The sequence below is a fragment of the Microchirus variegatus genome, assembly GCF_963457635.1.
Source record: "Microchirus variegatus genome assembly, chromosome: 6".
NCBI classification, from domain to species: Eukaryota; Metazoa; Chordata; class Actinopteri; order Pleuronectiformes; family Soleidae; genus Microchirus; species Microchirus variegatus.
The window spans coordinates 14,695,323-14,708,938 of record NC_139807.1 but is presented as its reverse complement, the minus strand read 5'-3'; the positions used below and the strand labels follow the sequence as shown (position 1 = coordinate 14,708,938).

The window sequence follows — 13,616 nt, the reverse complement described above, 5'->3', positions numbered from 1 at the left end:
TTGACGGTGAAGGAAGGCGGTTAGTCAACACGCCGCCTACGTCATATCCGGCCACCCGTCACTGACGACGCGCTGTCACTTTCAAAGCTAGTAGGCTAACAGCACTAGCTTTGTCCTACACTTCAGAGGGAAATACCAGCTACTAGATTGATTTTAACACGACGTGGCTGTTTCTGAAGATTTGTGAATGTGGTCCTAATGGGCAACTGCGTACTGAAGCCGCGTAAGACTGTCAGTCGGATATTTTCCTTCAAACAATAGTAAAGGCTAACGGCAGAACACGTTGTCTGGTCGCTAGTCTTTGTCAAACAGGACACTAAGTTGGTCGCTGGGTGAAGAAACGTCATTGGACCCGCTTTTTTAAAAAAAGATAAACGTCGTCGATCTCTCTCGGGATGCCGTGCCACAATCAGCAAATGAACAGTGTCAACAGTGGCCAGGATCACCCAGTGAAGCAAGTACGGTTTGCAAGCAGCAGCAGTGTCCCCGCAGTGCTTACGAGCCCTGAGCCAAGTGATGCCACCATACTGCACATCCAGGATAACCTAGGCCCTCAGCTCAAACTGCTGCCACTGAATGACCAGATCCGTGAATTACAGACTATAATCAGAGACAAGTGAGTCCCTGCTTCTCAGTTTTTACATACATAACCCAACAAATCGCAGGAGCAAATCTATATGTGGTGTCATCTAATAAATCAATGTATAAATCGGTTTTATGTGTGAGTTTATGTCAAAATTTGATTCGATTTGAAGAAGAATAACTGAAAAATCATCACTAACTGTCAAAAGAGCCAAAGAGATTAGACAATGGGTCCTGCAATCCAAACTAAGTATTGGACAGTGTTGTCCCCAGACTGCAGGCTTTCGTGGGTTAAATAAGGAGCTACACTTATAACCAGTGTTAAACTATGTTCAGACACTTAGTCATATTACATACATAACATCCAAGCTATATCATTAAATTGACACTTTTATCCAAAGTGACTTACAAGGGAATTGAGTACAACCTCTACAATACCAGCCAGGGGTGGAGTTAAACTTGTGATCATGATGTCTCAGCACACAGGGTACACCACCCCATATCATAACCAACACACTATTAAGTCACATTATAGTTCCTCCTATGACTGAATCATAGACCATACAGAATGTGGTCTTCCTGTTCTGTATTTGAATGGTGGTGTGTATGTGTGAGATCACGGTGTACCATAATCATTACTGATCAGTCAATGTATATATCTAATGTTCATCAATATCTTTCGTCATCTTATCATTCTTCAGCTGTGCAGTCAAACTAACACAATCTCAACAACTAATCGATTACTTATTAAATTATGACAAAATCACTGTATGTTCACTTATTCTCTCTTTGCTACGAAGTCATGCCACCATAAACAAATAGGGATGACCTCAGTCACCTCCACACAGTGCTATAAATATCTAGAAGTGAGAGACGAGATCAGCTGAGCGGTGTTGGCTAATCCCCAATTATATCTAATCAAGCTAATGTTTGTATTTTCAGGACAACTAGCAGAGGAGATTTCGTGTTTTGTGCTGATCGACTGGTAAGATCCTGAATGCACCACAACATCAGTGCAATCGTGTGCATGTACATTTGTATAATGTGTTTATCACTTTATTTGTCCAACAGATCAGACTAGTAGTTGAAGAGGGCTTGAATCAGCTTCCCTACTCAGAGTGCACGGTGACGACACCGACAGGTGAGGATGTGGACATTTTTCAAGCATGGCTCTTACAGAGCCCCCCCAGAACAAGCTTGAAAGTGTGGACCAATTGCAAAATCCTGATAAATAAATGTCAGGCTCTCATATTATTAATTTATTTTCCTCCATGACTATGTAAACACATTCAGAGCAGCAGCATTTGTTCATGTACCGTCTTCATTTTTTTTGCCCACAGGGTACAAGTATGACGGTGTCAAGTTCGAAAGAGGCAACTGTGGAGTCAGCATTATGAGGAGTGGTAAGTTAATCCTGTGGTTATACAGCTACAAAATTGCTGCCTTTTCTTCTCTCGGGCCACAAGTGCAGTATGTCTACAGTCAGTGCAGATGTCATTTGTGCCCACTGTGCACCCATACTTACATAATGCTCGGCCTCGACAGGCTTGTGTGCTAACGATTTCACGCTTTTTATCAGCATTCAGTTATTTTCACTTGGTGAAAGTGATGGATTGTTTGAAGGCTAAATAATATAACAGTAAAATATCACATGGGGTTTATGAGACAGATGCTGTTCTGTACTTCATACAGAGCATGTTCCCTCACGGCACAGCAGTCAGCAGAAGGCCCTCTCATTCTTTCTCTTGCAGATTTAATCCAGCTGTCATCACAGACACACAAAACCTGTAAAAGCCTTTTTATGGATAAATAGAAAATATTAAAACGTGAGTCTCTTCATCAACACACATTACATTGTGTCTACGTTGTATAAAAGACAGGAAACATTTCAGAGCTTTTCATAAGCGCTACATGCCAAACAGCCAGTTAAGTATCTGGCTGGACATGAATAGTGCAGCTGTCTACATTATCATATTCATTTTTTAATTCTAATCAAATTCAATTTTGATTAACAAATTGCTCTTTGCAGAATGTTGCACATTCTGTGATCAGTAGCTTCTGCTTCAAAACAATGCAAGGATGAGGATAGAGGAACTATCAGTGCTGTCCTCGCCTGCTTAAACATACTCAGTGGAAAGGCTGTGTCCTTTTAAGTGGACAGTTGTCCTCAGCGATAATAGTAATATGTGATAACAAAACAGATTAAGATCTGAATTGACTGTACAGACAGGGAATACCCACATTAGATGGGTACACTTTGGAAGACAATTGATGGAAAAAACTTGGCGATTTCACATTTAACATAAAAAAAAAAGCCCACTGGAAATGCTGAATTAACAGATAAATTAAAAATATGAAAACTAATATCAGCTGCCCAGAATCCTGTTCAATGGAACATCCTGCACTAATATTCTACATATGTTCAAGTATGTATTATATACATGCTGTCTCTTGACTGACTTCTTAAAGAATAAAAAGTTAAAACTATATATAATCATCACTGTGGCGTGTTTGTTATAGTCAAGGTGTCAATAAATGATAAATGAGGGGTAATTACAAAAGCTTTGATGAGGTTTGATGTATTAATCACTATTTTTAGACTGTTGGTGCTAAAACACAAAAGAAGCCTGATTCTCCTTCACAATAATTACCTCGTTCAAGCAGGTTATGTTTTTGGTGCTGTCTCTCCGTCTGTCTGTGTGTCTTCTAGCAGGGTTACGCTAAAACTACAAAACAGTTTCTCGTAAAACAATTTAGTAGGGTGCAAGGTGGGGCCAAGGAAAAAACAAATACAATTTCCCTGTTTTCCCTTGTACCTAGAACATTTCTCCGTGGAGGGGCATGACCCCCCTAACCCTTATACAGCTCACCACAACCTCATAAAACAAAACTTTTATCGACTATCAAGAGGAAACTTTACCCATGTCTCACCTCCTGCCGTACAGGCGCTGACCCACACAGCTTTCCATCATAGACCCCCCCCCCCCACCACATACACACACAGGAATAAACTTAGTCATAGTGACATCAGTACTGTCATAAACGCTGGTCACACAACGCAGACACAACACGGCTATTTCAATTCGACAACACCTGTTTGTGTTCTGTCTCTCCCCACAGGTGAAGCCATGGAGCAGGGTCTCCGAGATTGCTGCCGCTCTATCCGCATTGGCAAGATCCTCATCCAGAGCGATGAAGAGACACAGAAAGCCAAGGTCTACTATGCCAAGTTCCCCCCCGATGTGTACAGAAGAAAGGTGTTGCTCATGTACCCCATCCTCAGTACGTAAAAAAGAGAAAAGAGCGCCGCGCACAGCTCATCCCGCTGATAACTCCACCTTAACACCGCCAGTGACTTGTAAATGTGCATATGTAAAAACATTCTCATGTATTTATCCATTTTGAGAAATCTCCATCGAGTTGACCTTCTCACCAAGTCTGCATTTCCACATCATAGAGGGCCATTCACACTGTTCTGATAATTATAGCTCTCAGGGGGTAAATTATACACTGCCTGGTGGATAGCCACCAAGCTGCTGAATAGCATAATGAGAGCCAACAAAAATAGTATCTTAATAGCCCTGGCTTCCCAATGTCAAAAAGCAGTATTTTTCTGCTCTCCTTTCTGAAAGAATATGTTGACAACCAAGCTCTGGTTGAAGGTGCATTTTATGATGTCAAAATGATGGACCTCAGGATTACACTGATGTATGCTGTTTGACGGGGTCGGAAATGAAAGCCTGCCAAGTGTCCAGACTCGCGGACGGATCAATCAGTCCAGTAGATTTTTCTGATGCTCACGTCAATTATTTGCAAATATCTGTGCCTTTAATCATTTATTCCTAATGAACATTGTTCATAGTTGTGACTCATTGAACGTGGATGTTGTTTTTCTGCAGGTACAGGAAACACCGTGATTGAGGCAGTGAAGGTGCTGATAGAGCATGGAGTTCAGCCCAGACATATTATACTGCTCAGCCTCTTCTCTACACCTCATGGTAAATCAACACAGCGCAACTACAGCTCATCACCAATTTAATTTTATTTAGCCACTAAATCTCACATTTAGGCCCCAGTTTCTTCTCCACTTTTCTATGTTATTATTGTCATTTTTTTATAGATTTATAATACACCATTGGCAGTGCTGACTACAATGTTTTAAATGAACAAATAAGGTTGGGTCACACTTATCTCAGCTTTAATTTGTATTCATGTTCAATCATTTCTCCTTTTAAAGATGTAATTTGTAATTGCTTTGATAGTTGTCTGTCAGCCGCAGACCAGATTGTCGTGGCATTTAATTCTACTATTTACCGTTTCTCAGAGAAGGATTTTTAAGGCACTTGACCTTTACTGCCACTACGGATCATACATTTCCACTTAAACGTGATGTTGAAATCAGAAGGGCATGTTACCATCCTATTTATAAGCCCTCAAAGGATGAAAATTTAGATTTTTCTAAAATCCCATTGACTTTTCTGATGTTAAACTAAAATAAAGCTTTACAATTTGGTGTTTATCTAAAACCTCTTGGTGGCTTCTGTAGTGTTGGCATGTCAAAGGTTAGGGTTAGTACAGCTTTAGTTTTCATTATCTCTGAATCTACTGATAAGTCTTAAATAACAGGCTTTTCACTGTCTCTACATCAGTATTATGCTGTAATTGACAGTAAAAACTGACAAGAATTTGGCTGCTACTTTTTGAAGTAGTCATTTAAGAGCTGCAGTGTTACGCTTGACAAGTTAAAAGCTCCATGTTAAACTTTCTTCTAGGAGCCAAATCTATAATCCAGGAGTTCCCAGATATCACCATCCTGACCACAGAGGTACATCCAGTAGCTCCAACACATTTTGGACAGAGGTACTTTGGCACCGACTAAACTGACAACAACCCGAGGACCACGACCTGCAGCCCGTTTTGAGTATTTTTGTCCTTTTATTTAAATGTTTCTTGTGTTCTCCTTGTTGTGCCAAAGTACTGCAACTTTATCTCCCTAAGTTTTCTAGACTGACACAGAATAAATAACTTGATTGTATTATATTTGGTTTTTTTTTGTTGCAGCATATATTCAAGCTTTGGAAAAGAAAACAATACTGAACCATATGAGGGGTTCGACTTGGAGCATTTTATTTTGCATGTTACAACAAGTAATCTATCAATAAAGAATTTATATTTGTTAACAGAACAGAGAATGAAGCGGTGTCATTATTTTTGGTGGTTCAGGTGTTAAAAAAAGGGAAGCACCACATTCACATAGTACAAAGACAATTGAATTTAACAATACTGAACTCCTGTTTGCAAGACCGAACTTCTCATTTCAGAAAAACATTCTTTCAATTGTTCACGTGTCACATGATGGAGCAAAACAGACACCGCCTGCAGCACGTATTAATCCGTAAGCTCGATACACAGGAAAAACGAACTTAATAAATAGACATGAGACTACATGAAACACTCTACATCCACAAATTTCCTAATGTCTTGCACATGCACTCAAACAACGAATCATACCCAAAAATAGAAGAAAAAGGACATTTTCTACTCGATGTATTTCTCACACACATGAGCAGCATTTGGCTGACCCAACACAGTAGGAAAAACAGGTTGAAGTTAGTGTCAAAATCAAACGGCTTTAAGGTTTGATGAAAGCCTAACTTTTTACTCGGATACAAAAACAGTCATCGACACAAGCCCACAAACCAGCCTCGGTAAGGACAACGATGGAATAAAAATTTTAAAAATACATCAACACGGCAAGTTTAAAAAAAAAAAAAAAAATCTGAAAAGCATATTGCAGAAGACAACTGACCTCTGCCAACCAGTGAATGATGATCAGTCATCATAAATATTTATATATGTACAGTTATCAGCATTTTTAAAATGATCAAAACTCAAGGAAACAACAACAGGAGCTTGAATTTTCTCTTGCATGATTTTGTGCTTGAAGATGAAGCCATTTTCACTTTACTTTCTTATCACCTCACACACAAACAGACGCATGTTCTCTTACCAGAAATAGCCGATGTGGTTGAAAGCAAAATAATATATTAAGATCTCTACATTTTACATTTTAAACTGCACTGTAGCCAACAGCAATCATACAGTATATTAACAGTGATCAACACTAATTTTTGCAATGATACTGTGAGTTGTCGGAGCCAATTATCAAACATAATGAGCCGGAGCATAAAATCTCAAGCTACTGTCACTGCTCTGATCAGACACCTGTAATGACATTCTAACCAAGGATTAATGATAAAAAAAGCAATACATGGGCTCTTTTGAAAAGAGAAAAGTACGATACTGAATATATATTTTAGGAGACGCAGACTCCTGACGATACAAATACGAATACAGTATATTTGATAAGGCGCAGGTTACGTTAGGTATTTATGTTCGTGAACCAAAAACAAAAGGTCAAAATATCACTGATATGCTAAGATTCAAAGGCAGAGGTATGACAACTGAATCACAACAAGAGACCTCTGGGACATTGGGGTGTCAAGTTACAGCTCGCACAGATCAAACCTCTATGGTGCAACACTGTAAACTCAGTCCACCACTCAAACTTACGTAGATATATTTATGTATATAAAAGAGCACAGTGTCGGACAGAAGCTCAGCAGAGGCTGGTGTTTTGAGATGAACTACCAGAGGCTAATATACAACCTGCGATGGATTTCAGCTGCTTTCTTGCACAGTATGTGAGGTAATATTCGACAGGTTGCGGTTTGTATATATATTTTTTCAAATCCAAGAGTGCAGAGGCTACGCTGCAATTGGTCTTCTCTTCATTTTGTAAAATGCTGGGGTTAAAGTGTTCACGACAATCCAAATGCATTTGTATATCCACTTGTTTGGCCTCCCTTCAGATTCGATTTTCAATGCGTTTGAACATCCACACGATTCGGAATGCATTTGTCACATGGTACACGGGGTGTGTGCACAATATGCTGTATATTTACATGCTCTGCATCAAATTACTATTCATCCATCTCTATCGTAACCGAGGGGTCTTGGTCGTCAACTGGAATGGGAAAAAAACAAGAAAATATGAAAGTAAATGATCTTTGTTTATTTTAACCAGAGCTTTTGTGGTGCTTTAATTAACTCGTATAGCAGCAGTTGTCAGGTAGTAACAGGATATTCTTGGTCACTGTAAAATTAGATTTTCAAGAAAGTGAAATAGTTTTTATTTAAAACATTTAAAAAGAAAAGTTTTGTTGTTGTTGTTTTTTTGTCTTTGTCTTAATACGATATAGTATTAAGACAAAGACAGACAATTGTTTGCATGAAATCCTTGTGCACATTAATGATGTTTTTTAATAAAGAAGTCAAATTCATTATCACAGATTGCTGCATGTGCAAAATATAAGACATTCTAAAGGTATATATATATATATTAAGTCAGTTTAATCAAGTAAAGGAAGACTTGTGAAAAATGTTTTGGCAGAATTGATTTGATTGAAGTACAACTTTCTTAAACATGAGTTTTGGCCAGGCACATTTCAGTCTGAAATTAGCTGCACATTTCAACCTAGTTTTAAGTATTCTACCCAAGCAAAATGTGCTTTGCATTGGCAGATTATTTTTCTTAAAACATCCAATATTTCAATTAATTCAAGTATTTTTTGTGGGGACTGAAGATCACTGAAACTGAAAAAAATACTGTACACTTCCATAAGAATCTCTATCTTATGATATAAAAAGGTGACTTTCTGTACAAAATACAATGTATTTTATCATGTGAATTTTCTGTATTGAGAAGATTAGGAACATGTGTGGTCTTCAATAAGTCCAGTTCAAGTTCGTGTGTTAATATTGTATATTTACAGGATCCTAACAACTGGTGAAATCTAACAAGTAAACTGATAGTTAATGTTAAGTTTTTTTAATATGCAACCAAACGTTTGAGCAACATCTTATACAACTGAATGAATCCCCCCGACTAAAAACACAAATTTTTAAAGGTCAACATGCAATATTTGGGTACACTCGTCTGTATTTGTTTGTTTTGTTTGTTTTTTGTTTTTTATGAGACACAAAAGTAAGGGTTTCTCAAACCATTTATTTAGACCTGACATTTATGTCAGGCCTGAGGACAGTTTAAGTGCAGTGATTCTTGCATGCATTTGTCTCTTTCTATCTTTAGTTTTTGTTTTGACTTAACAGCCTCGACCACAAAGTAACAGTGCAGGATAATTGGAGATGTGAAAATTACAAAATAAAAACAATAATTAACCACATACTGAGCTTTGTGAAGACCGCACACATCTTATCTCTCAAGATGTTTTTTTTTTTTTATGTAAAAGCCAACAGATTCTGAAAGACGTTGGTTTGGTGGTTTCTAATTGTGGCTGATACAAAAGACCAGATTAGACACAGCTAAAATTACACTATTAGAAATTAACAATAATATCAATATAATCAATTCCTCTCGTGTTTTATGTTTTCAGTCTGGAAAAAAATAATTTGAACTAATAACATTTCTACAAGGGCATTTTTTAAGACAGCACAAGCAGCACAAGGAAACAAGAACTGCTTGATATTCATCACATTGTTGTATTTTAACTCTCATGTACACAGAATGAAGCTCGATTATCAATATCAATATTAATATCCATCTATATACGCAAAAGCATTCACATTCTAGGTACGACAATTACTGGACATGTCAAAATAAAAGTGACTCACCTAAGCTTCCTTCCTCGGAGCCATCGTCTGACTCCTCCCACATGTCCTCATTAGCTAATAAGGGGTTATGTGACTCAGAATTTCGATTCTTCAAGGGGAAGTAGTGGCCATTCCCTTGGCTGACAAACGTGTTGGACAGAAGAAGATGGAAGCAATTTAAGCAGCTGTGTCGATTACCTCATTCTACATTTTGTTCATTAGCTCCAAAAAACTGTATAGGCTTTAATGTTGTGTGGCGTCATTGTTTTCTGCTTTAGGAATATAATTCTGTCTGTACTTATTACAGCAGAAGTTCTGAAGTTCAAGTAAATAACAAATGCAAAATGAGCAGAAGGATGAAGAGAATCATCTAATAATGCATCTGTCTCCTGACGGCAAACTCACCTTGTGAAGACGGGGATAAACCACAGTCTTCGATCCTCGCCAAATACCTGCTGCAAGTTTTTGCGCATGCTGACGTTAAAGCCATTTCTGTCTGGTCCACTGACAAAAACTGGAGCTGAGAAGGCCTCTAGAAAAATTGAAAAACAAATGTGGGTTACAATATGTTTTATTCTTTGACACTACTAAAAAAAACAGACAAATATGAGTTTTTGAAAAAGTTCTAACAAATATTTCCTCTGAGATTTGGCAGAAAAGAGAGCATATGTAAACCAGGGGATCCCAAATGATATGATAAACATTATTATTGCAATAAAATGTTGTGTTGTGTGAGTAACGACCTGTTGAGTGCTGCTGATGTGCACCTGGCCTGTTAATGATGATTGATTATTGTGATTGATCAACTTTCTGGAAGTTTTCATGGATAATAAAGCAATGTCACACAAGAGGGAGATACTGTGCGATATTTACGGCTGATTACATCACAGTACGGCTGTGGTGTACTGTGAGGTATCACAGTTCTGCTAATATTCAGCACAACACAACATCAAATGTGATACAGCTTTTATAGCACAGTTCTACAAACACTACTTTATAGTTGAATATTATACGCTACTTCTAATTACTGTAATTATGTAATAACTAAAGCAATTTTCTATTATGTAAAGATGCATGGTTTTTTGCCTCCAATGTTTGTAATGAAGTGTGAAATCTAATAAACAAAGGCATGTTGTTTTAATGGTATACTTTCCTAGCTTTGGAGGTTTGACATAGGAAACACATTTATCAATTTGGCTTATATTTATCAATCTGGCCTTTGTGAGGAACCTTATTCCAAGCATAAATCCAGTTGTAGAATTTTATCTGACATTTTTCAAAGTAAAAGAAGTGACTACATAGATTTGAGTCTTTGGTTTGCACTGGGCAAAAAGGTTTGAAATCTACGATGTAAACTCTCACCTAAAGTCGATCTGTTCTTTGCCACTAACCAACAGTGGTAGCCAAAGAGGAACATGAGACTAACGAAGAACATGAGTGCCACAAACATTAGGAAGAGTACGTGGAATTTTGCTGGCCTATTTGGCAATTCCCCCTGGAAGAGAGAAAGAAACGGGAGAACTTAAAACTTGCACACAATTCAAAGTGGTCATATGACTTGTTTTTATCCAATCCAACAGCATGTGTAATAAATGAGACAAACGACACTTACCCCCCAGAATTTGAGGAAATACTGAAATACTGTTGCTGCAATAAATACACAATACACCATGGAGTAGGAAAGGAAAAGCAGGAAAAACTTGTAGTTGGAAAAGCCCACACAGTTGTTAACCCTGAAGGAAAAATGAACCTTTGTCAGAGCAAAGTACATAACAATACATTCAATTATCCTGACAAAGAAATACACGGTGTCATGACTTATGACTTACCAGGGGCAGTGGTGATCCATCTTCAAGACACATCTTTAGAAGAAAGAAGAAAGTTTAACTATTTTCCTATATTTCACTGGCAATGTGAGAACTACAGAAAGCAGTAAAACCATAACACCATTTTGGCACATCCTGAAACTTTGAAACTGAATCGAACAAATACATCTTTAAAAGCATAATATCAAGGATCTGATGATTATTTTTATTTTATTTATTTATTTTTTAACAAACAGCTGTACTGGCTCATCATTAAGATATTATCTCTAAGAGATGGTGTGCCAGCCGCAAAGCAACACCTTCTAATTATCACGCCAGTCTCTGGCCAACAAATATCGCCTTGCCTCGGTTAATCTCCCTGGGCGAGTGGATTGAGGAGGAAAGGTGACTTACGTTTCGCAAACTGAGCAGTGGTGACAGCGGTCAGGCTTCAGTACCTGGCAGCGATCGCAGAACCTGATAGCTGCAGAGAAGAGGATGGCCAGTTGAATGAAGGACATCTGAGCTGAGCTTACCCTTCACTTACTTCCTGCAGCCTTGAACTTAGTCTAAGCAATCAGCACTAATGAAAGAAATACATTGGTTGATTACTCTGAATGGGGATGAACGTGAGCACACACAAAGCTAATGGACCTTGCCTACTTCCTTTCAATGCACACAGATGTGCAAAAGAGTAACTTGTTCTCTCATCAGTTGTGATAATGGCAAATAACGGAATGATACCAAGTGAAATATTGCAAGAGGAAAACACAGATCACTAAACACTACACTCTACCTCCAGACTGGGCTCGAGTGAAGATGGGCAGTTTTTTTGCAATTTCAACCAGGATTTGTTTCTGAGCATCTGGCCTCTCCTCCATTTCGTATCTTTGCTTGTCGGAGTATGACAGCTGGAACTAGAGCAACAAACATGCATCGTGATTAATGACACATTTGCTTTATGTTTCATTCTTGGCTCAGTAAACATGTTAATGAAGTCATATTTAGGCAGTCATGGGTTAGGGTTAGCACCTTTTTGCATGGAGTGGCAGGAGGTGTAAAGATGGACTTCCAGTAGGTCCAGGAGAACATCACGAAGCAAACATGAAATACGAGTAGATAGATCACTGAAAGTACAAAAACACCAGACTCATATCACACACACACATACGTGACCATGGCATTATACTACATTACACCATTTTGTATTTGAAGCACATACAATTACTGAGTAGCTCACCTTTTTCCAGTGTGTTGGTGAGTGTAACTGTTAAACAAAACAAAGAAATACGACTTAATTAAGACACAAACCGGATACCAGTGACTACAAGTCGATGTAGATATTTGTTTCTACTTACGACAGTCACATTATTCACAAGAGGAACTACTACATTTACTTGCTAGCACGACTAGCCACATTATAGGATGTAGCACAACTAAAGCCGGTCTCTGTATGAATTAAACAGCTAATACGCTGAATGACAATGACAAACTGAATTACGAGTGGCTCTTTAAAATGTACATTTACCACCATTACTAAACTAAAGCACACGCCCTGCACCACTTCCGCCTGTCTCGCGAGCTCCTGCTCCGTCTACAACAACGTTATTTTTGTCAACACTGCTGTGCGGCATTATGCGAAGTCCACACTTTAATCCCGCTCACGCGTTTAAAGCCCACAGTTGTGTCGTACTTACACAGACATAGTTCGAAGACGTACGCGTAGTAAGACCACAGCACCACGGAGGTTATGATAAGCACAGGTATCCAGGAGAAAACCCTTTGACAGCATCTCAAACCTCTGGAGAGAGCCATGTTCCATCAAACCACTGCTCTTATCTGCGATCGACTATCGACCCTGGAATTTTCTGCGAGCGATTCACCGCACTACATCAACTTGATCACATGACCTGCACAGTCTCTGGGGCCATGGCTCTGCTTTTTCCCTGAATGGTTGTTGTCTCATACTCTGTTTTATTTTGTTTTTGTTTAATTTTGCAGGGATTATAATGAATATGAATATTATCCTGTCGAAAAGAACAAATAACATACAATTATTCATATCACAAACAAATTTCAGTTTAATCAGTGGATGGCTAAATTACATTTATTAACTTTAGGTGGACTTCTGTAGCATTTGCTGAGAGAATGACAAATGTATTGCTTAATTGTATGTAACAAAGACAAAAATAAAGAATATTGCAGACTGTAGTTGCTGGATTTGTATTGTCATACATCATAAACGTCTTGAAACCTGCTTCAAACACAACATCATTTTATGATTTAGTATTTTAAATGCAGTTAAATTATATAATAATAATGATAATATGGGGCCATTAGACTGTTAGACTGTGTTTATTGCAAACAACAATTCCTACTCATTTAATCAGAGGACACTTTAATTCAAGTAACAGTCATATTATGTCCATTTATTTTGGTGAGGATGTGAAGTATTGGTAGAATCAGTATTAATTCAACATTAATGTGTTGGGAATAAATCAGGTGGATGCAGGGTGTTATTTTACAGTTGTGTCCAATGTTGGAGCCATTTGGCCA

At 38.2% G+C, this 13,616-nt stretch overlaps 2 protein-coding genes across 2 annotated transcripts; one reads left to right on the top strand and one right to left on the bottom strand.

Annotated features, from left to right (window-relative positions):
- The first annotated feature begins 83 nt into the window (after nucleotides 1-83).
- uprt (uracil phosphoribosyltransferase (FUR1) homolog) lies at nucleotides 84-5,724 on the top strand. The gene is made up of 7 exons (XM_083890920.1): nucleotides 84-616; nucleotides 1,525-1,567; nucleotides 1,654-1,723; nucleotides 1,923-1,985; nucleotides 3,703-3,864; nucleotides 4,482-4,580; nucleotides 5,355-5,724. The coding sequence occupies exons 1-7, from the start codon at nucleotides 396-398 to the stop codon at nucleotides 5,459-5,461; spliced, it is 765 nt and encodes a 254-aa protein (XP_083747046.1). The 5' UTR covers nucleotides 84-395; the 3' UTR covers nucleotides 5,462-5,724.
- A 1,669-nt stretch (nucleotides 5,725-7,393) lies between these two features.
- Nucleotides 7,394-12,898, bottom strand: zdhhc15b (zDHHC palmitoyltransferase 15b). The gene is made up of 11 exons (XM_083890921.1): nucleotides 12,758-12,898; nucleotides 12,301-12,327; nucleotides 12,093-12,187; nucleotides 11,857-11,977; nucleotides 11,475-11,544; nucleotides 11,085-11,117; nucleotides 10,868-10,988; nucleotides 10,618-10,750; nucleotides 9,661-9,787; nucleotides 9,277-9,395; nucleotides 7,394-7,609 (listed from the first exon to the last, which is right to left on the bottom strand). The coding sequence occupies exons 1-11, from the start codon at nucleotides 12,873-12,875 to the stop codon at nucleotides 7,566-7,568; spliced, it is 1,008 nt and encodes a 335-aa protein (XP_083747047.1). The 5' UTR covers nucleotides 12,876-12,898; the 3' UTR covers nucleotides 7,394-7,565.
- Between the last annotated feature and the right edge of the window lie 718 nt (nucleotides 12,899-13,616).